General features: G+C 42.0%; 1 protein-coding gene across 4 annotated transcripts in view; it reads right to left on the bottom strand.

The window, feature by feature from the left end:
- Positions 1–15,634: 15,634 nt before the first annotated feature.
- Positions 15,635–26,989, bottom strand: part of LOC110500282 (GRAM domain-containing protein 4) — a 72,850-nt gene continuing 61,495 nt past the window's right edge. For 3 of the 4 annotated variants that reach the window (XM_021577574.2, XM_021577576.2, XM_021577577.2), the window contains 11 exons: positions 24,408–24,456; positions 24,245–24,316; positions 24,095–24,138; positions 23,857–23,966; positions 23,292–23,446; positions 22,714–22,731; positions 19,546–19,690; positions 19,354–19,447; positions 19,016–19,106; positions 18,786–18,854; positions 15,635–18,694 (listed from right to left, as the gene is read on the bottom strand). In XM_021577574.2, the coding sequence (XP_021433249.2) occupies positions 18,581–18,694; positions 18,786–18,854; positions 19,016–19,106; positions 19,354–19,447; positions 19,546–19,690; positions 22,714–22,731; positions 23,292–23,446; positions 23,857–23,966; positions 24,095–24,138; positions 24,245–24,316; positions 24,408–24,456 (961 nt within the window). In that variant the 3' untranslated portion in view covers positions 15,635–18,580. The remainder of the gene's footprint in view (positions 18,695–18,785; positions 18,855–19,015; positions 19,107–19,353; positions 19,448–19,545; positions 19,691–22,713; positions 22,732–23,291; positions 23,447–23,856; positions 23,967–24,094; positions 24,139–24,244; positions 24,317–24,407; positions 24,457–26,989) is intronic. The other variant, XM_021577575.2, reaches the window with a different exon arrangement.

Here is a 26,989-nt window from a genome sequence, read left to right as displayed (position 1 = left end):
GAAGGAATCAGGAGGATAGAATTATGGTCAGATTTGCCAAATGGAGGGCGAGGGAGAGCTTTGTATGCGTCTCTGTGTGTGGAGTAAAGGTGGTCTAGAGTTTTTTCCCTCTGGTTGCACATTTAACATGCTGGTAGAAATGAGGTAAAATGGATTTAAGTCCCCGGCTACTAGGAGCGTCGCATCTGGATGAGCATTTTCCAGTTTGCTTATGGCCGTACACAGCTCATTGAGTGCGGTCTAAGTGCCAGCATTGGTTTGTGGTGGTAAATAGACAGCTACGACGAATATAGATAAACTCTCTTGGTAAATAGTGTGGACAACAGCTTATCATGAGATACTCTACCACAGGCGAACAAAACCTTGAGACTTAGATATCGTGCATCAGCTGTTGTTTACAAATATACATAGACCGCCACCCCTTGTCTTAACAGAGTTTACTGTTCTATCCTGCCGATACAGTGTATAACCCGCCAGCTATATGTTATTCATGTCGTCGTTTAGTCACGAAACATAAGATATCACAATTTTTAATGTCCCGTTGTATGATATACATGCTTGGAGTTAGTCTATTTTATTATCCAATTATTGTAGCTTGGCTAATAGGACCGATGGTAATGTCAAATGACCCACTCTCCTCAGGAACCTCACAAGGTACCCCGACCTTCATCCTCAATATCTCTGTCTCTTTCTCCTGCGAATGATGGGGATGAGGGCCTTGTCGGGTGTCTGGACTAAATCCCTCTCGTCCGACACGTTAAAAAGTAATTGCTGTCCTGATTTCTAGAAGCTCCCTTCGGTCATAAGAGACCGTGGCAGAAACATTATGTACAAAATAAGTTACAAATAACACGAAAAAACACCCACAATAGCCCTATTGGTTAGGAGACTGTATAAGGGCAGCCATTCTCTCCAGTGCCATTCACTGTAGTTAGTGGACAGACCAGAGAGAAGATGGTAGGAGGTAGGTAGGAGAGTGGGATGAGAAGAATATCACTTGTCTTTTTTAGTGAACAATTATAGATGACAGGACTGAAATGTTGGTATTTTAATAGCTTAGCCCAACAAAGGGACCAGTTCTTAATTGAAGATAATTCCTTATGCTTCTTTGATACTTTAAACCACGTTGTAAGTGTTTGAAAGCTCTGACTGTAGACCTCCAAAGCTGATTTGCCTTTATAACATACTGTCAGGTTGTTAATTGCTTCTAAAATGAGAACATTAAGCATTTTGTGAACTTGTCTTGAGGAGAGAGGAGAGATTTGGTAGAATTAACACACTTACCACCACACATAACTAATTACTGTGTTTTGATTGGTCTATTTTCAAACCATTTAAAGAACCATGCCCAGAGAACATAGCAGAACCAAACCTTTCAGACCTAGAAACCACCAAAGGTGAGGGAACATGTGAGTAGCAGGTACACACTTAGGTACATAATCACACACAGGTACACACAGCAGGTAGACATTCACTTATGGACCAGCCAAAGCACTGAACAGAGCGGGGTGTCGACCACAGTAAACTAAATCACCAGTGTTGTTTGCTTCTCTCACTTGTTGAAGACGAAAGCTTTTGCTTGACAGAGCAATAAAGAGAGAGAGAGAGAGAGAGAGAGAGAGAGAGAGAGAGAGAGGTACACTCATGTAGTCACTCAGCAGTTTATTAAGTCTGGTACAGCTCAGTGAGATACAACTGCCATTAGACGGAAAGCGTTTTAGAAGGGTAACCTTGGTAACTGCAACTGCTCTCAGGATAACAAGAACCTTTACAGTGTTAGAGCTCCCATGAGCCTCAGTATGGGTGTGAGACCAGACAAACAGGCATCCATTGACAGTCCTTACACACATGCACACACGCTCATAAGAGCACACACACACACACACACACGCTCTCTCTCTCGCACACACACTCTTGTAGTGCAACATGAGAGCGCTGCACTAACACAGGATGCTTTTCGTCCTCTGTTACTATGTGGACAGCAGTCAAGGATCAGGGACCTCCCTGTTTTTACTGGCCTCAGTACAGCACTCACTACCATGTTCAGAGACTGCCACACAGTGGTCACCTGGGGTATTACAGATAGTACAGCACCCACAGAGTTCGAGCTAAACAGCATGCACTTACAAACATATTAACATACAGATATAACACCATATCTATTACATAGGTAAATTGTGTGAAATCACACCGCAAAGCATAATTGTGAGCACAAAGAGTTGTTGTTATTGATATCATCATCATCATCACATCATACTTTCTCACCTAAATCAGGTCTCACTGGGCACACACTGGTTGAACCCAATGTTATTTCAACTAAATTACGTGGAATAGATGTTGAATTGATGTTTGTGCCCAGTAGGGTGTGATAGAGTAAGACTCTTCAACACCAGTGTGATTTATACATTTAATTACTTGTGAATCAAGTACATAGAAAAATATTGTAAAATATGATTTAGTCTTATATTCAAGTAAACCCATACACAGTTCACCATTTTCAACAGTTTCTTCTAAATCAAAAGGAGATGATGGTAATTGCACAGGACGTCAGACTTATTGTCGTTATTATCACACATCAAATGTCTAGACTTTGTTGTTTCCACCATCTTAGCTTCACAGCAAGCACCAGTCTGTCCAACTAAACAGACCACTTAAAGTGCTGTTAGAGGCTTCAAAATACCTCATAACCACTTTCTCCTTTCCATCCTAGTGTTTCCTCTGCTCCCTGCAGGATGTACAGTATCCTACATCCCAAATTACACCCTATTCCTTTCAAAAAGTGTGCTACTTTTGAGCAGGGCCCATAGCGTAGTGCACTTTGTAGCCAGGGAATAGGGTGCTATTTGGGCCGTTACTTTAGCCTCAACCCCCTTCGGCTCTCTACAGCTCCAGTCAGCAGCCTAAGTAAAGTAAAGGGCCTGATCTTCCATCACCTGCTGTTCAGAACATCTCCTTCTCTCCTCTCTCTCCTCCTCCAGCACAGTGTCTGCCTGTCTGCTACAACCCTCTGAATGGGGTAAAAAAATAATCCTTTTAAAGCCAGTAAACAAAGTGACCTTAACACAACTCTTTTTGAAATGGCCATAACCAGTGGTGTAAAGTACTTAAGTAAAATACTACTGTACTTTACTATTTATATATATTTTTAAAACTTTTACTTCCCTACATTCCCAAAGAAAATGATGTACTTTTTGCTCCATACAATTTTCCCTGACACCCAAAAGTACTCGTTACATTTTGAATGCTTAACAGGACAGAAAATGGTCCAATCCGCACACAAGAGAACTGGTCATCCCTACTGCCTCTGATCTGGCAGACTCACTAAAAACAAATGCTTTGATTTTAAATGATGTCTGAGTGTTGGAGTGTGACCCTGGCTATCCGTAAATAAAAAAGGAAAAAAGGAAATTGTGTCGTCTGGTTTATTTAACATAAGGAATTTTTAATTATTCGTATTTTCACTTTTACTTTTGATACTTAAGTATATTTTAGCAACTAAATTTACTTTGATATTTAAGTATATTTAAAAACAAATACTTTTAGACTTTTACTCAAGTAGTTTTTAATGTGTGACTTTCACTTTCACTTGAGTCATTTTTATTAAGGTAACTTTACTTTTACTCAAGTATGAGAATTGAGTACTTTTTCCTACCATTGGCCATAACTAAACGCAGTGGTCCACAAATGGTGGGTCGAGAATCAACATGGGTTGGTGAAAATGGAAAGGTCTTGGTGGGCCACTGCACAAAAAGGTTTGGTAACCATTGGAGGATAAGGAGAGAATATTTGACATGGGGAAGGGGAGAGTGGAGAGAGTAGAGAAGTGAAGAGAGGCTTGAGGTTTTAGAGAGAACATCAGCTCAGTGTCACACCTTGATCTGTTTCACCTGTCTTGTGATTGTATCCATCCCCCACCAGGTGTCTCCCATTATCTTTTGTATTTATACCTGCGTTTTCTGTTTGTCTGTTGCCAGTTCGTCTTGTCTCACTCATCAAGTCCTACCAGCATGTTCCTGTATTTCCTGTGCTCTAGTTTTTGCTTTTCCTCGTCTTCCCAGTTCTGACCTTTCTGCCTGTCCTGATCCTGCTTGCCTTCCTGTACCTGCCTGACTCTGATTACGACTCTTTGCCTGCCTTGACCTACCGATTGCCTGCCCCTTGTACTGTAATAAACTCATATCTCTCCAGACTTGGAAGTGCCTTGGCTACAGCTCTCTACCACCTCCATACAGCATTAAAATATCCCTAATTAGCATAACCTAACTGGGGAGCATGTCCACATTTACAGCAAATACATTCCTTTAGTATCTTAGCTACCGCTACCGTCCGAATCACCACGTATGATTAGCCAGCGCTGTGTGCATCACACAGAAGCGTATGCCACAAAGGTAATTTAATCTGCCAGTGTAGTGTGGACAGTGGTTACATCCCAAATGGCACCCTAGTCACTACAAAGTAGTGTACTATGTAGGGGATCAGGTGCCATTTGGGACCTGGATGAGAAGGAAATTAAAGAGTGATTGTAGGAAGGCAACGTCATCAGGCTTTATTATGATAAGAGAGGGGTATTAAAGGAGAGTTAGATTGGATTTACCGCTCACAGTTTGGTGAACCACGCTTACACGATAAGGAACCTTGCCTGAGACCTGACGTCTTGTGTTAGGCCTATATAAATCACTAGGCGCTATGGTAAAATCTACATCTGCATGGTCTGCATGTTTGCAGGCCATTGAGCAGCAGACCCGTGGTGGGGAAATGCACTGAAGTGCTTAATACCAAACTATCTGTCCATTATTAGTCAGTGTTATGCAGGGAGGGGATGGGTGGGAAGCTGGGAATCTCACATAGTTTAGTTCATGTTGGTAGGCTAAGGCCTACATTCAATCAGATCAAGCATTAACAGGTGAAAGCCGATACCTGCATAGCTGATGTTTTGGTGGTGTGGGAGGAATAAGTGCATTGGAGCTGTCAAATCGGTGAGCAGCTGCTCTTGTGATCATTGTCAAGCCGCACCTGTCCCGACAAGTTAGAAGTTCAGAACGGGAAAGTGTAGGCTATATCGAAATAATCACACTCAAATTGAAAATCATTGAACTAAATAATGAGGATTTCTATCAGCCTAATCGAGGTGTAGATAACATCTCACATGTCAGTGTTCCAAATTGTAAAATCAAATCAAATTGTATTTGTCACATGCCTCAACAAAAACAGGTGTAGACTAACAGTGAATTGTTTACTTACAGGCCCTTCCCTACAATGCAGAGGGAAAGAAAATAGAGAAATAATAGAAAAGGAATAACAAAAGGGACTACAAAATACACAATGAGTAACTAACTTAGTTGTATATACGGGGTACCAGTATATAAGTCGATGTGAAGGGGTACAAGGTAGTTGAGGCAGACATGTATTGTACATATAACTACAGTGACTTGGAAACAGGATAGATAATTAACAGTAGCAGCAGCATATGTTATGAATCAGAAAAGTTTGTGTAAAAGGATCAATGCAGAGAGTCCAGGTAGCTATTTGGTTAACTATTTAACAAACTACTTAGCAGTCTTGCACTTGAGTTGGAAGCTGTTCAGGGTCCTGCTGGTTCCATAGTTGGTGCATAGGTACCACTTGCTGTGCGGTAGCAGAGAGAACAGTCCTTTTGAGGACAGACCTTTTGAGGATCTGAGGGCCCATGCAAAATCTTTTCAGCATCCTAGGCGGGAGGAGGCGTTGTCGTGCCGTCTTCACGACTGCATTGGTGTGTGGACCATGATAGATCCTTAGTGATGTGGACACCGAGGAACTTGAAGATCTCGACCTGCTCCACCACAATGTAGAAAATAGTACACATTTTTGACTGGTACTGTGTACATATATATATATATATATATATATATAGTGTCTACATCACTAAGGATCACCACATCACTAAGGATGTATCATGGTCCACACACACCAATATACTGTAAACATACAGTTGAAGTCAGAAGTCTACATACACTTAGGTTGGAGTCATTAAAATTTGTTTTCAACCACTCCACAATTTCTCGTTAACAAACTATAGTCTGGCAAGTCGGTTAGGACATCTACTTTGTTCATGCACAAGTAATTTGTCCAACAATTGTTTAAAGACAGATTATTTAACTTATAAGTCACTGTATCACAATTCCAGTGGGTCAGAAGTTTACATACAGTAAGTTGACTGTGCCTTTAAACAGCTTGAAAAATTCCAGAAAATGATGTCATAGAAGCTTCTGATAGGCTAATTGACATAATTTGAGTCAATTGGAGGTGTACCTGTGGATGTATTTCAAGGCCTACCTTCAAACTCAGTGTCTATTTAATTGACATCATGGGAAAATCAAAAGAAACCAGCCAAAAATTGTAGACCTCCACAAGTCTGGTTCATCCTTGGGTCCAATTTCCAAATGCCTGAAGGTACCATGTTCATCTGTACAAACAATAGTATGCAAATATAAACACCAGGGGACCACGAAGCCGTCATACCGCTCAGGAAGGAGACGCTTTCTGTCTCCTCAAGATGAACCTTCTTTGGTGCGAAAAGTGCAAATGAATCCCAGAACAACAGCAAAGGACTGTATGAAAATGCTGGAGGAAACAGGTACAAAAGTAACTAAATCCACAGTAAAACGAGTCCTATAATCAACATAACCTGAAAGGCCGCTCAGCAAGAAAGAAGCCACTGCTCCAAAATCGCCATAAAAAAAGCCAGACTACTGTTTGCAACTGCACATGGGGACAAAGGTTGTACTTTTTGGAGAAATGTCATCATGTTTGATGAAACAATAATAGAACTGTTTGGCCATAATGACCATCGTTATGTTTGGAGGAAAAAGGGGGAGGCTTGTAAGCCGAAGAACACCATCCCAACCTTAAAGTACGGGGGTGGCAGCATCATGTTGTGGGGGTGCTTTGCTGCAGGAGTGACTGGTGCACTTCACAAAATAGATGGCATCATGAGGCAGGACAATTATGTGGATATATTGAAGCAACATCTCAAGACATCAGTCAGGAAGTTAAAGCTTGTGGGCAGAACTGAAAAAGCGTGTGCGAGCAAGGAGAACGACAAACCTGACTCCAGCTCTGTCAGGAGGAATGGGCCAAAATTCAGCCAACATATTGTGGGAAGCTTATGGAAGGCTACCCGAAACGTTTGACCCAAGTTAAACAATTTAAAGGCAATGCCACCAAATACTTATTGAGTGTATGTAAACCAAATACTAATTGAGTGTATGTAAATGTGATGAAAGAAATAAAAGCTTAAATAATTCTCTATAGTATTATTGTGACATTTCACATTCTTAAAATAAAGTGGTGATCCTAACTGATCCTAATCTTTGCTAGGATTAAATGTCAGGAATTGTGAAAAACTGAGTTTAAATGTATTTGGCTAAGGTGTATGTAAACATCCGACTTCAACTGTATGTATGTATGTATGTATTAATATACAGTGGGGCAAAAAAGTATTTAGTCAGCCACCAATTGTGCAAGTTCTCCCACTTAAAAAGATGAGGCCAGTCATTTTCATAATAGGTACACTTAAACTATGACAGACAAAATGAGGAAAACAAATCCAGAAAATCACATTGTAGGATTTTTTATGAATTTATTTGCAAATTATGGTGGAAAATAAGTGTTTGGTCAATAACAAAAGTTTATCTCAATACTTTGTTATATACCCTTTGTTGGCAAACGTTTTCTGTAAGTCTTCACAAGGTTTTCACACACTGTTGCTGGTATTTTGGCCCATTCCTCCATGCAGATCTCCTCTAGAGCAGTGATGTTTTGGGGCTGTGCTGGGCAACACAGACTTCCAACTCCCTCCAAAGATTTTCTATGGGGTTGAGATCTGGAGACTGGCTAGGCCACTCCAGGACCTTGAAATGCTTCTTACGAAGCCACTCCTTCGTTGCCCGGGCGGTGTGTTTGGGATCATTGTCATGCTGAAAGACCCAGCCACGTTTCATCTTCAATGCCCTTGCTGATGGAAGGAGGTTTTCACTCAAAATCTCACGATACATGGCCCCATTCATTCTTTCCTTTACACGGATCAGTCGTCCTGGTCCCTTTGCAGAAAAACAGCCCCAAGCATGATGTTTCCACCCACATGCTTCACAGTAGGTATGGTGTTCTTTGGATGCAACTCAGCATTCTTTGTCCTCCAAACACGACGAGTTGAGTTTACCAAAAAGTTATATTTTGGTTTCATCTGACCATAGGACATTTTCCCAATCTTCTTCTGGATCATCCAAATGCTCTCTAGCAAACTTCAGATGGGCCTGGACATGAACTGGCTTAAGCAGGGGGACACGTCTGGCACTGCAGGATTTGAGTCCCTGGCGGCGTAGTGTGTTACTGATGGTAGGCTTTGTTACTTTGGTCCCAGCTCTCTGCAGGTCATTCACTAGGTCCCCCCGTGTGGTTCTGGGATTTTTGCTCACCGTTCTTGTAATCATTTTGACCCCACGGGATCAAGGGAGATTATCAGTGGTCTTGTATGTCTTCCATTTCCTAATAATTGCTCCCACAGTTGATTTCTTCAAACCAAGCTGCTTACCTATTGCAGATTCAGTCTTCCCAGCCTGGTGCAGGTCTACAATTTTGTTTCTGGTGTCCTTTGACAGCTCTTTGGTCTTGGCCATAGTGGAGTTTGGAGTGTGACTGTTTGAGGTTGTGGACAAGTGTCTTTTATACTGATAAGTTCAAACAGGTGCCATTAAGAGGAAAGTAATCTCAAAGTAACAGAATGTAATCAGATTATATTACTAAATTTGGGTAATCCAAAAGTTACATTACTGATAACCATTTTGGACAGGTAACTAGTAACTGTAACAGATTACATTTAGAAAGTAACATACCCAACCCTAGTCATCAGTGATCAGGCCTACCACCGTCGTGTCGTCAGCAAACTTAATGATGGTGTTTGAGTCATGCGCGGCCACGCGGTTGTGGGTGAACAGGGAGTACAGTAAGGGACTGAGCATGCACCCCTGAGGGCCCCCCATGTTGAGTATCATCGTAGTAGATGTGTCGGTGCCTACCCTCACCACCTGGGAAAGGCGCGTCAGGATGTCCAGAATCCAGTTGCAGAGGGAGGTGTTCAGTCCCAGGGTCCTTAGTTAGTGATGAATTTGGTGGGAACTATGGTGTTGAACACTGAGATGTAGTCAATTAACAGCATTCTCACATAGGTGTTCCTCTTGTCCAAGTTGGAGAGGCCAGCGTGGAGTGCAATAGACATTGTGTCATCTGTGGATCTGTAGGGGTGGTATGCAAATTTGAGTGGGTCCTGGGTGTCTGAGATGAGGGTGTTGATGTGATCCATGACCAGCCTTTAAATAATTTAATGGCTAATTAGGAAGATTGTTATGGGGCGATAGTAATTTAGACAGGTTACCTTGGCGTTCTTGGGCACAGGGACTATGGTGGTCCACTTGAAACATGAAGTTATTACAGACTGGGTCAGGGAAAGGTTGAAAATGTCAGTGAAAACTCTTGCCAGCTGGTCACCGCATGCTCTGATTACACATCCTGGTAATCCGTCTGGCCCTGTGGCCTTGTGAATGTTAACCTGTTTAAAAGGTCTTACTTACATCGGCTATGGAGAGTGGGATCACACAGTCATCCGGAACAGCTAGTGCTATAATGCATGGTTCAGTGTTGCTTGCCTCAAACTGAGCATAGAAGGAATTTAGCTTGTCTGGTAGGCTCACGTCACTGGGCATTTAGCGGCTGGGTTTCCCTTTGTAATCGCTTCTAATTTGCAAGCCCTGCCACATCCGTTGAACGTCAAAGCCGGCGTAGTAGGATTTGATTTTAGTCCTGTATTGAAGTTGCCTGTTTGAAGGCTCGTCAGAGGTCGTAGTGGGAGCTACCGGATTAGTCTCCCACTCCTTGAAAGCGGCAGCTCTAGCTTTGTCGCAGTGCGGATGTTGCCTGTAATCAATGGCTTCTGGTTGGGATATGTACCATGTACAGTGACTGTGGGGATGACATTATCAAACTTATTAATGAAGCCGGTGACTGATGTGGTAAACTCCTCAATGCCATCGGATGGGTCCCAAAACACATTCCAGTCTTTGTTAGCGAAACAGTCCTGTGATTTAGCATCCGCTACATCGGACCACTTCCATATTAAGCGCGTCACTGGTACTTCCTGTTTGAGGTTTTACCTGTAAGCAATAATCAGGAGGATAGAGTTATGGTCAGATTTTCAAAAAGGAGAGTGAGGGAGAGCTTTGTATGTGTTTCTGTGTGTGGAGTAAAGGTGATCTAGAGTCGTCTCCACTAGCTGCACAGGTGAGATGTTTGCGTATGGCACTACATAGCTTTGTGAGTGCGTCCTTAGTGCCAGCATCTGTTTCTGGGGGTAAATAGACAACTACAAAAAATATAGAGGAAAATTCTCTTGGTAAATAGTATGGTCTACAGCTTATCATTAAGTATTTTAACTCAGGCGAGCAGAACCTCAAGCCTTCTTTAATATTAGAGATAGCACTGCAGCTGTTGATAACAAAGAGACACACACCTCCCCCGTCAGCTTACCAAATGCTGCCGTTCAATCCTGCCGATGCATAGAAAAACCAGCTAGATGTACACTAAGTAGACCAAACATTAGGAACACCTTCCGGGAAACTGTTGAGCTTGAAAAACCCAGCAGCGTTGTAGTTCTTGACACAAACCGGTGCACCTGGCACCTCTACTACCATACCCCGCTCAAAGGCACTTCAATCTGTTGTCTTGCCCATTCACCCTCTGCATGGCACACATACACAAGTCTTAAAAATAATTATTTAACCTGTCTTCCTCCCCTTACTCTACATTGATTGAAGTGGATTTAACAAGTGACATCAATAAGGGATCATAGGTTTCACCTGGATTGACCTGGTCAGCCTATGTCATGGAAAGAGCAGGTGTTATTAATGTTCTGTATAATCAGTGTATATTGTCCATGTCCTTGTTCATCCACAACTCAGAGAAACATAGGGTATTATAGTTCTTCAGGTCCCTTAGGTAGGATAGTCTCGAACGGAGCCTGTCCCGTTTGTTTCCCACTGATTGTATGTTCGCCAATAGAACGGAGGGTTGAGGCGGATTATACATTCACCAACGTAGTTTCATTAGGGTGCCCGCGCTGCTGACTCTATGAAGTAGAAATCTTCCTCCAAGTTGAGGTTTGTGATCGCTGTTCTGATGTTTGGAAGCGCTTTTCGGTCATAGGAAACGATGGCGGAAACATTATGTACAAAAAAAGTTATGACCAGAGCAAAAAAACACAAAATAGCATAATTGGTCATGAGCCCGTAAAATGGCGCAAAGCAACCAACAAGGCTGCATGGGACTACTTTTAATGCAACTCCGGGCAGCCAATGGCAATGTCCTCTTTAGGTATAAATTGCCGGGAGCCGCTTGTAGATCTGACAGCTCTAATGCCTCATTCACATCACATATGAGCAGTCCGTTGCATTGCATTGCGGCAGATGTCATTCATTTCAGTGGAGACCGTTCGCAACGAACTGGTATCGCAGCAACCCCTTGCCTGTTGAAGGCGCCATTGCGAAATGGATACCGCACACTTAAAATATTCCCAAATGTTGCAATGTCTATATGGACTGAGGTTACTACATGCCGCGCCCACTACACGTCAATACAAGCAGTGCCCACTGCCATTGATGTTGCTAGTGCTGTCTCTGGCCCACACTCCAGCACAGTAGGTGGCGGTAATGCACCAATAACATTGACAATTGCCAAAATCCCCCACTGTTTTTTGAATGATAGCACAGTGAAACTAAAAAAGATTGGTAGCTAGCTGGAGTAAGTTATTTATTTATTTCCAAATTAATTTGGTGATCAAGCTAAAGCTGGTAGTTCAGTCGGTGCTCTGCTTATTCAGGCGGTACGCGCTAGCTAAACAGAAGGATTTGAGGAGCATCTGTGTGACGTCGCGCACCCAAGACGGGTCAACCAATCACCCGACGGGACTCGTGAATATTTATGACGCCGTCCCCAGTCATCCTTTGCCAGGGAATTTTGCGTCCAGGTGCGGAACGAGATTCTGTGAAGGTGTAGGTCATAATAAATATGTCACAATGTGTATGGGCATAACAGGGTTCCACTTCTGACACCGCCAAAACAAACACAATGCGGATGTCAGCAAGCAGAGATCTGATAATGTAGCCGTAAACTCCCTAATACTTCATCACCAAAGCCTCCTCACCCAAATCTCCGTTGTCAAAGTTATCTGACTTCTTATGAATATTTAATATTTGAATATGAAGTTTCCTATCAGAGGATTTAGTGGTTCTCCCTGCATGAAAACCCTTCATTAATTAAGGGGATAATCTCCTGTTGTTTCTCTTTCTCTCGCTCTCTCTCATCCTTAATGTTGGCGTAGAGCCCAAACTGTTAGATGATTGTGGATGGTAATGAGCTGGTGCAGTGTTTACCCGAGACGCATGGTCTGCGACACGCGGGGGAGGTGGGAAGAATTGTTTTAATGATGTTGATTTGCCTTATATTTGAGGAGAGGGAGCGTTTTGACTGATCAGCAGATGCTTAAGTTTAAGGGGGCACACCACAGATGTTTGCTCAACGTTGCACAGAGAAACACCGCTATTTCCCCCACACATATTTGAAAGGGTCTTGGCCTCTCAGATAAATTCAACAAGTGTACCGGAGAGATAACATTTCTTGGGTTTGTTTTAGTTGTCTCTTCATCAGTAAATTTTCAAGCAACATGTTTTGTGTTTTCTTATTTTTCCCTCCTGAACAACAGTAAACAAAAACGTGCTCACTGGTTGCCAGAGGCAAAGTCCATAGACTATCCATTACGTTACTGCAGACCTTGTGCCCTATTCAATCTGTACCATGGAAGTTCAGCATTACAGCATGATTGTTTAAATTTCAATGTTCCCAAGTCAGTGGAGACTGCATACACGTTGGCTCAGTCGAAAAAAATCCTTTAAATTTCAATTGTGGAATTTGGAACACTTCGTCGACACAGATCGAATAGAGCCCCTCGTCTCAAATCACTCTAATGACAGAGGATCAATAGCCCTGCCTTTCATAACAGTAAACAACAGTAACGGTAATTGCTTTCTCTGAGGCTCTGAGCATATAATCTGTGTATTGTGGGCAAACACTAGCCAAAATGGAAAACACCGCGAATGACTCTTGACGGTGGCTTGACCCCAACTAGCCTCTCCTCATTCCGCAGAGTTTGGCAGCTTAGTATGAGCAAGGGGAGGATGGATAATAAAAAGTGACACTGTCACTTGCTGTCACCACATTGCCTTAATTTCTGCTTTTCACCAAGAGAGAGAGAACATTGTGTGTGCGTGTATGGTCCATGACAGTGGAGGGATGTGATTGGTCTAGAGCTCTTTAATACATATACCTTTTCTATAAAGATATATATATATATATATATATATATATATATATATATATATATATATATATATATATATATATATATATATATATATATATATATATATATATATATATATATATATATATCACACACACACAGTTGAAGTCGGAAGTTTACATACACTTAGGTTGGAGTCATTAAAACTCGTTTTTCAACCACTCCACAAATTTCTTGTTAACAAACTATAGTTTTGGCAAGTCAGTTAGGACATCTACTTTGTGCATGACAAGTAATTTTTCCAACAATTTTTTACAGACAGATTATTTCACTTATAATTCACTGTATCCAAAATCCAGTGGGTCAGAAGTTTACATACACTAAGTTGACTGTGCCTTTAAACAGCTTGGAAAATCATGTCATTGCTTTAGAAGCTTCTGATAGGCTAATTGACATCATTTGGGTCAATTGGAGGTGTACCTGTAGATGTATTTCAAGGCCTACCTTCAAACTCAGTGGCACTTTGCTTGACATCATGGGAAAGTCAAAAGAAATCAGCCAAGACCTCACAAATAAATTGTAGACCACAAGTCAGGTTCATCCTTGGGAGCAATTTCCAAAACGCCTGAAGGTACCACGTTCAACTGGACAAACAATAGTACGCCAGTATAAACACCATGGGACCACGCAGCCGTCATACCGCTCAGGAAGGAGACGTGTTCTGTCTCCTAGAGATGAACGTACTATGGTGCAAAAAGTGCAAATCAATCCCAGAACATCAGCAAAGGACCTTGTGAAGATGCTAGAGGAAACAGGTCCAAAAGTATCTTTATCCACAGTAAAATGATTCCTATAATCGACATAACCTGAAAGGCCACTCAGCAAGGAAGAAGCCACTGCTCAAAAACCACCATAAAAAAGCCACAGTTTGCAACTGCACATGGGTACAAAGATCAAACTTTTGGGAGAAATGTCCTCCGGTCTGATGAAACAAAAATACAACTGTTTGGCCATAATGACCACCGTTATGTTAGGAGGGAAAAGGGGGAGGCTTGCAAGCCAAAGAACACCATCCCAACCGTGAAGGACGTGGGTGGCAGCATCATGTTGTGGGGGTGCTTTGCTGCAGGAGGGACTGCTGCACTTCACAAAATAGACGCCATCATAAGGATGGAAAAGTATGTGGATATATTGAAGCAACATCAAGACATCAGTCAGGAAGTAAAGCTTGGTCACAAATGGGTCTTCCAAATGGACAATGACCCCAAGCAGACTTCCAAAGTTGTGGCAAAATGCCTTAAGGACATCAAAGTCAAGGTATTGCAGTGGCCATCCCAAAGCCCTGACCTCAATCCTATAGAACATTTGTGGGCAGAACTGAAAAAGCGTGTGCGAGCAAGGAGGCCGACAAACCTGACTCAGTAACACCAGCTCTGTCAGGAGGAATGGGCCAAAATTCACCCAACTTATTGTGGGAAGTTGGTACCTTCAGGCGTTTGGAAATTGCTCCCAAGGATGAACCTGACTTGTGGAGGTCTACAATTTTTTTCCTGATGTCTTTTGATTTTCCCATGTCAAGCATAGAGGCACTGAGTCTGATGGTAGGCCTTGAAATACATCCACAGGTACAACTACATCCACAGGTACAACTCCGATTGACTCCAATTGACTTCTAAAGCCATGACATTTTCTGGAATTTTTCAAGCTGTTTAAAGTCAACTTAGTGTATGTAAACTTCTGACCCACTGGAATTGGGATAGTGAGTTATAAGTGAAATAAGTAATTTGTTCAGCAATTGTTTGTGTCATGCACTAAGTAGATATCCTAACCGACTTGCCAAAACTATAGTTTGTTATCAAGATATTTGTGGAGTGGTTGAAAAATTAGTTTTAAATGACTCCAACCTAAAGTGTACGTAAACTTCCGACTTCAACGGTGTGTGTGTGTGTGTGTATATAAATATATTTATATAAAACACACACGCTGAATTGTGTATACAACCAGGCAGGCTCTAAAAGGTTTTGGGAGTTCTTCACCTTATGCCACTGCCCCTCTAGTGTCTAAAGGGTCATTATCAGCCTCCATCCATCTGTCCTGCAGTGACATCAAGTTGCCGAATGTGGGAATTGCAGTCAGCACTCGACCACACCATCTCCTACTACAGTACCTTCGTGTTAATTTGGAATGTCTAACATTATTCTTATAATTATCTATAGGTGTACTACAAACGATAACAATACAGAGAAGGGCAAATACTTAATTCATTTTATTTAAATAAAAAAAATGGACACCACATATTTTACAATGGACATTGTTCTCTTTAAAAATCAATAGATTACGTTATTGTATATAAATTCCTTTTTTGTCATTTTAGTCCTCGGACCCACAGATGACAAATAATTACCCACAACTGACAGATGATTACAGTATATTGAACTTTGCAGTGATATACTGTATGGGAATATCATGAAAGTAATTGACTAATGTTTACATTTGCGTTACAACTAATACTTGGTTAACACAACGAGAGCCACAGAAGTGGAAACCAATAGAAACCAGTGGACAGAAGCTCTCGGAGTCGCCATGACGACCTCTGCCTGTCTGTAAGGAAGGCCTGTGAGTGATCCAAAAAGCTAAAAGATGATGATTGAAGCATGTACTGCACGCCACTACCATTAGAACGATCACTGACAGTTGTTTTTGCAGCGTGATTGACGTACAATATAATCTGACTAGAATGTTCTCTGATGTCACCGTCTATCTACTTTTAGCCTGATCCCAGATCTGTTACTATATGCTTGATCCAACTCCTGACTTTCATTACCACGCTATGCAGTACATGTATAGTATTTGCCATGACAACAAACTCAACAGAAGAGCTAAACTTTAGCTTTAGCTATTAAAGCATTATAAAACAGATCAAAGATCAGGCTTACGTTTGCTGTTGGGATGAAGGTGCACAGCAGAGGTTGTCCTGAGACCAGTCCGAGCAGATTTAAAAGCTGACACAGTGATTCAAACGCAAAAGGAAGATATCTGTCCAGTCTTCATGACTCCACCTGTGGCTAGGAGCTCAAACCGACATTCCAAACAAAAGAAAAACAAATCAATTAAGGTTTTTAACCCAACCTTCAGTAAACATCAGTGTAGGCAGAGTATGGCGGGCAGTAAAAGAAAGAAAGAAAAATTACATTTTGGCAGCAAAAAAAATGTAACTAAGCGTTTACAGCAGTAACACAATACATTCAGTGTGCTTCTTTTAGGACAGACCCTGATTGCAGATTTCAAAGTTAGTTGTTACTAATCGACTAAGAAAGGTTCCAGGTAAGCATTAAGACTACAGTAAAGTACAGTCAGACAATCATTCAAAATCAACACACCAACAGCATGAGTTCCTTAGACAATAGACCATCTCCAGAAATGAAATTTCATATCCAGCTGTCACACAACTGGAGATTGGGTTTTGTAAGACAATAACTGACTAAGTCTATATGGGCTTGTTAACAGTGTGGGAAGATGAATGCGTTTTAGGGGACTAGCTTGTTGTGCGGAGGCAAAAAAAGATCTGAGAGCATGGTATAACCTCCCCTCTCATTTGCAGTAAACGATAAATGAGAAATATGTACCCACAATAACTCTTCCAGCCATCTTACAAAACTACAGAAAGTGTGCACATCCACTTGGTTTGGCATTCGTTACAATTCTACATATCAAACCTATCTGAGAAATAAAAGACCAGCTTTTAATCTAGAATGGTGACAATAAAGTGACATTAAAATATTCCTTTCAAACTTCTACTTCCTCCTGCTGTCAATGAATACTACAGAACTAGACCAGTTGACTGACTCGATTTTGCATTGAAATACTGAGATAAGTCATCCAGGAGTTAACTAGTTACTGGTCAAGTTAACCAAGTTAAGAAGTAATTTAACAGGACAGCACATTGTACACATCTGACCACTCCAGTGTTAATACTACAGGTTGGTATTACCGTAGGACTACTATAGTACTACTATACCATAACATGTCACTAAAGACTGAAGTAAACACAGGTTTTGGGCCTTAGTATGTTTATGTGACCTACAGTATGCACCTTAAGAATGTGTTAGCCTACGAGGCTAAAGCCAAGGCATTAACTCATCTTTAGGTCTTAGGCCTCGGGGTTACTCAGCACACAAGTTTAGTTCACTGAACCAGTTATGTTACATTTAAACCATGTACCTTCAGTTTAGACACAGTATTCAGGGTTTAGGTCTGTTATGACTCTCTCTAACAGCGAGTGTGCTTTAGTTTTATAACACAATCCACAGATCCAGGACATACTTTAACAAAGTCCAGATCCTCATCATTCCATTGGTTATTACAAAAATAAGCAGAATTCAAAAAGAAAGGCATTTGAAAACATTTCACAATGAACATCATCGCCAAGGTCCCCACTACTGTACGTGACACAGTACAGTTCAGTAGTGAGTGTTGAAAGTATAACACATACCACACGTCATATGCAAAAAGACACCTGAAAGCAAACGGTTTGTTGCTGAAACGTGCGTGTCTCCACAGAAAATCCACAGCAACGATGTAAACTAATGGAAAAAGGCTTCGTGTCATGTTGAACGTTGTTCAGATGTTGGCTCGACTTTCTCACAGCTTTCTGTTTTCTACACAAACATCTAGCTACCGTACGGCATACTGTCTGTACGGTTCCGTGCAAGACCAGCAGTAACAGTTACACTGACTCAGACTTTGCGAGAAAGACAGAAAGAAGACAGGTGAGTAGAGACGCACGCTGTCTGGGCAGGCACACACACACACACACACACACACCTCTGAAGCGAATTAAAGCTGTCAGTCAGGCAAGCAGGCAGGAGAGCCAGCTCCTTCTCCTATGATGAGATGTGTGTTAAAAATGTCTCCCCCCCACCCCCTCTTCTTCATCCCCCTCATCCACGGTCCGACATAGAAAGAGTGCAGGAATGTGTGCACCATCCCTATTGGACTACAAGTCCCACCTCCAGACAGACGCGCGCACAGACACCTCTCAGTCATAAAAGAGAAGATTGTCCAGTCACTGTAAATAAGAGAGGGAGGAGAAGAGGTGTGTGTCCTGTCACTTTCCTCCAGCCAGGGAGGGTTCAGGGGAAGGTGGCCCAGCCCTGACCCCAGCCTAGCCCTCTGTCCATGGGGATGGCAGGGCTACAGCTCAGGGCTGCCCGAGGGTGGCCTGGAGGTGGTAATGATCTTCATGTACTGGGTGAAGATCGCCTCGAAGGCCTCGTCTCGATGGATCATGGCACCAAACACCAGAGGCTGAGGAGGAGACAAAGAAATCCACAAATTAATTGCATTTGTTTGCAAATCTGTGAAGGATAAATGGTCAAAGGAGTCTTTATTTCCAAACCTTCTGTGTGGAGGGAGTGGCTATGGAGATTCCCATTCCAGATCCAGGTAAGACAGACAGCACTTTGTACTGGGAACAGAGAAGAGATGGTATCAGATGCATACAACTATGATAGCTTCATTTCAAAATAACCTATCAGTTGTTGGAAGATGCATTTCAGGATGTGATATCACAGAAAACATAGAAACGATATGATAAAAATATTGAATTAGCTGAGTGTAGATAGACACCTTCTGGATATCTGTGATGTCCACCAGCTTAATAACCTTATTCTTCTTGGAGGAGGCCGATTTGGAACTGGAGCTCTCGAAGCACAGATAACTGAGAGACAAAGAGACAGATGGCGAGAGAGGAGAGATGGAAAGACGAGTCAGCACAAAGCAGCCGCTCTTGGATCTAGCTCTGAGAATCTGCAACATAATGGCACTATTTCATGGCATTGTTGTACACACCCACATTAGAGAGTAAAGATAGCACACCAAAAGGGAATAGCAGACCACGAGGTGAAAAGCTATTGTGATTAAGTACTTGAAGAGACAAGCTAGTGTGATGAGGTAGGTCTACTTACTTCTCTGTAACGTAGAGCATGCCGTTTCGAATGTAGTCGGTTGGCATCTTCCGGTCTCTGTTGATGAGGCAGCACCTCCACCCATTCTCACACACTGTAGAAACACACAACAATAGTTATTACAAGCGTCTGGACAGCAGAGGGAAATGTTTTTTTGAATAAAAATATTTTAGGTGCAGTAAGTACTCTGACCTGGTAGAGGGCGCTCATTCTCTGAGACATTGAATATCTCATGAAAGGCTCCCTTCTTGGTGCTATGAATCCTGGCGCTGTCACCATCCAGGTTTACACCGCATGGGACGGTTGCTAAGCTACCTCTTGCCACCACAGGCTGAATCTAGACGGGAGGAGAGGAGGAAGTGGGAGGAGGGGGGACGAGGAGAAGGAGGATTTGGGGAGCGGGTGGAGGAGGAGGAAGAGGAAGAATTATACTACAGAGCACTACTGTAGCCATCTTCCACTATGGATTCTCTCGGAGACTAAACTGGTAGACAGCCTCTCACATAGAGGAAACATAAGATGGAGGCCATTCATCTGTACACAGGAGGAGTACGTGCTCCTCGTAACATAGCCTTGCAAACAACTTGCGGCTTATCTAACATCAGCCTCAGGGTGAGGGTCTCGTGCAAAGCGCAGAGCAGTTCCGACCCCCCCCCCAGTACACTTACAGTACATGTAGGTAGTCAGTCATCTCCGTTAGTTTCATTTCTAAGTGAGGACATTTTTATTTCACTTAATTTATTTAATTGTCTGTGTTCTAAGGGTATCCTCTACCCTTCTGCCCTGAAGTGTTCACTGGTTCACTACCCCTCACTAGTGTATATAATTATGGTGGAACATTGCCCACCTGTCTTTTGCCTATGCATCCTTACACCCACCAATCCAATGTTTTAGTGAAGACTAAATCCCTGAAGGGGGGTGAGCGAGTGCACACTTCAGGCAGAGGGGTGGGGGGGGGGGGGATCAGATGTCAGTGTACAGTATAGACAGGATGGTATAGTAGTGGATTAGTTAGTGTTTGTAATGCTGGGAGTGAGAGTAGGGAGCTCTGCAGATAAATGGCCATGCCATTTACAGCTACAGTACAATATACTCCCTCATGCTGCAGGCAGGCAGGCCCCTAGCTATACCAGCAGGTAGACGGGATTATTTGTAATGTTACGTAGAAGTAGAATAGAGTAGAAGTCTTCGAATAGCTGTAGAATAAGTCTTAGTTACATGGTTGGGAAATTCAGACACTAGTTGGCTCTGTTTTTCAAGGGTTACCTGGTAAATTATTCTAATTGAGTGATTGTTATACAAAGCCTACTACTAATTGGAATCACAAGAAAGTTTTTACCTTACCTGATTGTCTTACCATCGATATGAAGGAATAAACATTTTAGTGTTCTAGATGTAAACTATGGGGGAAATAAAAGTGCTACTGAAAACCAGACAATAGTGTATCCTACTCTAGTCACACTAAAGTTGCTTTTGACAGTGCTGGTTTGGAGTTGTGTCATTACACTGAACACCTGGTTACTACAGAGTATGTCTGTGAAAATGGATAAAAAAAAGAAAAAAAAAAGTCAAATGAATTCATAATTGTATCAATTAAGACGGGTTCAATTAAAAGCTTAGAAAGTGTCTCTTTTGGACTGAGTTTAACGTTATGTCATTATGGCCCACTAAAAGTGGATACATGCATTGATATTTTTGATCCATTTATTCACAAACACTCAGTTAATGTTGGGAGGTTTGTCGTGAACCACACGCACACACTCAGTGCGCACACACACATACAGACAGACTAACCGGTCAAAAGTTTTAGAACACATACTCATTCAAGGGTTTTTCTTTATTTGTACTATTTTCTACATTGTAGAATAATAGTAAAGACATCAAAACTATGAAATACCACATAGGGAGATATGTAGTAACCCCCCCCCCCCAAAAAAAAGTGTTAAATAAAAAATATATTTTATATTTGAGATTCTTCAAATAGCCACCCTTTGCCTTGATGACAGCTTTGCACACTCTTGGCATTCTCTCAACCAGCTTCACCTGGAATGCTTTTCCAACAGTCTTCTTGAAGGAGTTCCCACATATGCTGAGCACCTGTTGGCTGCTTTTCCTTCACTCTGAGGCCCAACTCGTCCCAAACCATCTCAATTGGGTTGAGGTCGAGGGATCACTCTCCATCTTGGTCAAATAGCCCTTACACAGCCTGGAGGTGTGTTGGGTCATTGTCCTGTTGAAAAACAGATGATAGTCCAACTAAGCACAAACCAGATGGGATGGCGTATCGCAGCAGAATGCTGTGGTAGCCATACCGGTTAAGTGTGCCTTGAATTCTAAATAAAATCACAGACAGTGTCACCAGCAAAGCACCTCCACACCATAACACCTCCTGGGGAAATACACATGCGGAGATCATCCGTTCACCCAGACCGCGTCTCACAAAGACACGGCGGTTGGAACCAAAAATCTCAGTTGGACTCATCAGACCAAAGGTCAAATTTCCACCAGTCTAATACCCATTGTTTGTGTTTCTTGGTCCAAGCAAGTCTCTTCTTCTTATTGGGATCCTTTAGTAATGGTTCCTTTGCAGCAATTTGACCATTAAGGGCCTGATTCACACAGTCTCCTCTGAACAGTTGATGTTGAGATGTGTCTGTTACTTGAACCGTGAAGCATTTATTTGCACTGCAATTTATGAGGCTGGTAACTCCACTGAACTTGTCCTCTGCAGCAGAGGTAACTCTGGGTCTTCCATTCCTGTAGCGGTCCTCATGAGAGTTTCATCATAGCGCTTGATGGTTTTTGCAACTGCACTTGAAGAAACTTTCAAACTTCTTGAAATTTTCCATATTGACTGACCTTCATGTCTTAAAGTAACGGACCGTCGTTTTGCTTTTCTAATTTGAGCTGTTCTTGCCATAATAATGCTTTGGTCTTTGACCAAATAGGGCTATCTTCTGTATACCCCCCTACCTTGTCACAACACAACTGATTGGCTTAAGGAGGAAAGAAATTCCACAAATTAACATTTAAGAAGGCACACCTTTTATTTTAAATGCATTTCAGGTGACTACTTCATGAAGTTGGTTGAGAGAACACCAATAGTGTGCAAAGCTGTCACCAAGGCAAAGGGTGATTAAGACTTTTTTGGGTTACTACATGATTCCATATGTGGTATTTCATAGTTTTGATGTCGTCACTATTATTCTACAATGTTGAAAATAGTAAAAACAAAATAAAAACCCTTGAATGAGTAGATGTTCTAAAACTTTGGACCGGTAGTGTATATACATGTTTTAGCTGGTGGCACACACAGGCACTACATAACGTAAGGGGACAGAGGCACACCAGAGTCCCTACCTTCTCAGACCCAGACAGCTGAGAGAGAGAAACAAAACACAACGTATAGTGACAGTCACTAAAGCAAAGCCCATCTGCCAATTGGCTGAGGAAACAAACCAAGATAGCCATTGCAAAACACTCAACACAGTCTCGCGCACACACACACACACACACACCACACCCACACACACACCACACCCACACACACGACAGATCATGACATTCAGGTGACAGTGTCGAGGTAAATTAAGTAAGGGCTCAACATAAAAAAAGGGTTAAGGCTCCTCATAAGATAAAATAATTACAATGTTTGTTTGACAGTAGTTACGACAATTATAAAAATATATATATATATATATATATATATATCCTTCAGTTGTAATAGAAACTTTGGGGTTTAGTTATTTAGCATTTGGATATAGGCCAGTGTTAGGGAAGTTTGGGTTGGATAAAGAATTGGTTCCTTTCTCTATGGGGCCAAGTTATTTTTTTAAGTTGTCAGATGACAGCCTGTGTGTTATTGTATACCGTATATGCTGTGTACGTGTGTGTGGATATGTATACATATGTATGCATTCATAAGTGCGTGTCCTCACCCGTCGGGACATTGTAGCATTGGTCCTCTCCTTCAGCTGTGGATCAGTTGGTAGGTTGTTCCAGTCGATGTGAGGTGTGTCATATTTGTCCCTCAGCTTGGGACAGCTCTTAAACAAGAAGTCTATGATGAAGAATTTGATCCCTGCATACAGTCCTGAGAGCGAGAGAAAAAAAAAAAGTAAAATTATTATAAAACAAAAAAAAGTTGACAGTAATTTTGTAAAGTACAATGATTGTACCAAAACATATATGTTGGTATACTTTTTTAATTACACGTTTTATGTATTTCTAAAAACATGTGTCTGCTGTCAACTAAATGGCTCAGTCAGTCTCCTTCCTCTTAAAGCCTCCACAGCCACCAACAGGGAACACACAGGAGAAGACCATTTGCTTTAGAGAGGAACAAAAATTGTGCCAAGAGACAATGCCCCCGAGCAGCAAAGAGAATAAAGTGGTGTTTTTATATTGAATGTTACGTAACCATAGCATTTCACTCAGTGTGTGTGTGTGTGTGTGTGTGAGGGCTACAGCAGCGTGTGTATGATTGTGTGTGCGTGTACTCACCAATCATGAAGCCCACAAGTTTAAAGGGCAGTATGCAGGAGGAGAGAAAGGCAACCCACAGGCTTATGTAGAGCTTCTGAGTGATCTCAGGCTGCACCCACATGAACAGGCTGAACACACACACACAGAGAGAGAGAGAGGGCGATAGTGAGAGGGAAACCGTTTGATCAACTATTCAGACCAACTTAGAGAAGAAGTACAGAACGGTAAGACAGTGAAACAGCCATTTCTTACTTACTTCTTTATTTTCTCCAAAACATCCGCCATCTTACCAAAAAGGTTCTGTGAAAAAAGGCAAAAAAAATGACTTTTCCGAAACATACAATGTCTGAATGTGGTGTGTTTGCGTGTATGTACGCATGCTTGTGTATGTTCACTACTACTGTACCTGGGCTTTTTGTGCAACGTCAAGCACTAACTGGAACTTTTCAGACACAGTCAAGTCATCCTTTGACGGTTCCTACATGAAACAAACCCAAAAATGTAAAAATCAGCTCATTCCATTTCAAAAAGGTAGGAAATACGACACGTGAAAATGGGAGGTCTCTTACTATAGGATCCGTAATATCCGGCACAATGCTCCACTGAATCCTCCAACCTCTGAAAAGGGGAAAAAAAAGTGAAGAGATCAAAATAACTGTAAAGACGTCAAAACTCTGAAGCAGGGATGGACAACTGGTGGCCCGCACCTGCGGATCAATTTCAATTCCTTTTTTTAGAACTCAGTCGGGGTCTCAACTTACTGTTGAGAGTTAGAATAATAGAATACACAACATTTGGTTGTGCATCAGAAGTTTCTCTTATGTCAGTCACTCAATTAGCCCATGTCAGCTAAATTTCTTTAGATTGGTAAGTTAGTCTAGCGGCCAGCTATCTACACTTGTAGTAATCGTTGTTGAATTACTGATCCATTGATTTTATAAGTCACTCAGAATTCATGCAATTCTCTCTCTCCAGCCAATGGCAAAATGAGTAGAATTGCAGGAAATTAAATCTGCAACTTCAAATTTTCACTCTGCTGTCAAGAGGGCCGCTAAAAATGTTTTGTTCGCAAGGCGGGGTGGGTTACAAGGTTTTGCTTAGGGTCCCCTTAAAGAGATGGCTCTGACTGCATGTGTGGGTATGGATGAGGGTACAGAGACCTGCGAGCCACTGCAGTGAGTTCAGATTTTGTGGCCCCCACCCCCATCAAAGTTGCCCATCCCTGCTCTAAAGGACTCAGTGAAAATGAGTTGCCCCACATTAAAATAGGTAGGTACAGTGTAATTACATGTAATTGAGAGCAGAGTATGGATTTATGGATCCCAGCTTGGTAAATATGAACAAAAATAATGAACATAAATAAATGTAAGTGTTGGTCCCTTGTTTCATGAGCTGAAATAATGTCCCCGAAATGGTCCTTATGCAACAAAAAAAAATCTAATTTCTTTAACATTTTGTACATCCTTGTTAGTGAGCACTTCTCCTTTGCCAAGATAATCTATATACCTGACAGGTCGGCATATCAAGACACAGATTAAACAGTATGATAATTACACAGGTGCACCTTGTGCTGGTGACAATAAAAAAGCCGCTCTAATATGTGCAGTTTTGTCACAACACAATGCCACAGATGTCTCAAGTTGAGCGAGCATGCAATTGGCAAACTGACTGCAGGAATGTCCAAGCTGTTGCCAGAGAATTTCATCTTAATTCATTTCTCTACCATAAGCCGCCCCCAACGTCATTTTGGAGAATTTGGTAGTACGTCTAACCGGCCTTACAACCGCAGATCACGTGTAACCACACCAGACCAGGACCTCCACATCACCTGCAGGATCGTCTGAGACCAGCCACCTGGACAGCTGATGAAAGAATTACTGCACAAACTGTCAGACACCTTCTCAGGGAAGCTCATCTGCGTGCTCGTCGTCCTCACCAGGGTCTTGACCTGGCTACAGTTCTGCGTCGTAACAGACTCAAATGCTCACCTTCGATGGCCACTGGAGAAGTGTGCTCTTCGCGGACGAATCCTGATTTCAACTGTACCGGGCAGACAGCGTGTATGGCGTTGTGTTGACGAGCGGTTTGCTGATGTCAACATTGTGGACTGAGTGCGCCAGGGTGGCGGTGGGGTTATGGTAGGGGCAGGCATAAGCTACGGACAACGAACACAACTGCATTTTTTCGTTAGCAATTTGAATGCACAGAGATAACGTGACGAGTTCCCGAGGCCCATTGTTGAGCCATTCAACTGCCACCATCACCTAATTTCAGCATGATAATGCACTGGAAGCTGAAAATATCCCGGTTTCTTCCATGGCCTGCATACTCAGACATGTAACCCATTGAGCATGTTTGGGATGTTCGTGAAATTGTTGCATGTTGCGTTTATATTTTGTTCAGTGCAGAGCATGTGAGCCGAGTTGAGCGGTTGGAAATCCCGCTCTGTCCTTTCCTATCGCTCTGCTAAAAAACGCTCCAAATAAGCTTCATTCATTAAAATAAGTTTAACCAACACCCACCCATTTTTGTGACTACCTGGACCTACCAATTGGTTGTACAGTATTGAAACCAGCGGAGAATATTCTCTCCACACTTGCAGAGCCACTGGGGATTCTAAACACCCTTTTGGCCACTCGCCAGGCTGGGCAGAGATGCAGAGTTGTTTTTTTATTTTACTTTCTATATGTAGGCCTAAAGGTTTTTAGGCTAAATAACCCAATCAAAACAAAAAGCTGCTTGAATGTGGGAATATTCCAGGCCTATTGGGTGTCACTACAGTCCCTGGTTCGAATCCAGGCTGTATCACATTCGGCCGTGATTGGGAGCCACATAGGGCGGCGCACAATTGGCCCAGCATCGTCCGGGTTTGGCCACCATTGTAAATAAGAATTTACAATGAAGAACTGACTTGCCTAGTTAAATAAATGTTAAATAAAATAAAAATAATATTGGGCCATAATCAATGATGGCCTATTGTATAGATAATAGAGGTCGACCGATTAATCGGAATGGCCGATTAATTAGGGACGATTTCAAGTTTTCATAACAATTGGAAATCGGTATTTTTTGGACACTGATTTGGCCAATTATTTTTTTTTTTACACCTTTATTTAACTAGGCAAGTCAGTTAAGAACACATTCTTATTTT

Source organism: Oncorhynchus mykiss, chromosome 21 (assembly GCF_013265735.2).
Source record: "Oncorhynchus mykiss isolate Arlee chromosome 21, USDA_OmykA_1.1, whole genome shotgun sequence".
Taxonomy (NCBI): domain Eukaryota; kingdom Metazoa; phylum Chordata; class Actinopteri; order Salmoniformes; family Salmonidae; genus Oncorhynchus; species Oncorhynchus mykiss.
This window is presented reverse-complemented; position numbering and strand designations above follow the sequence as displayed.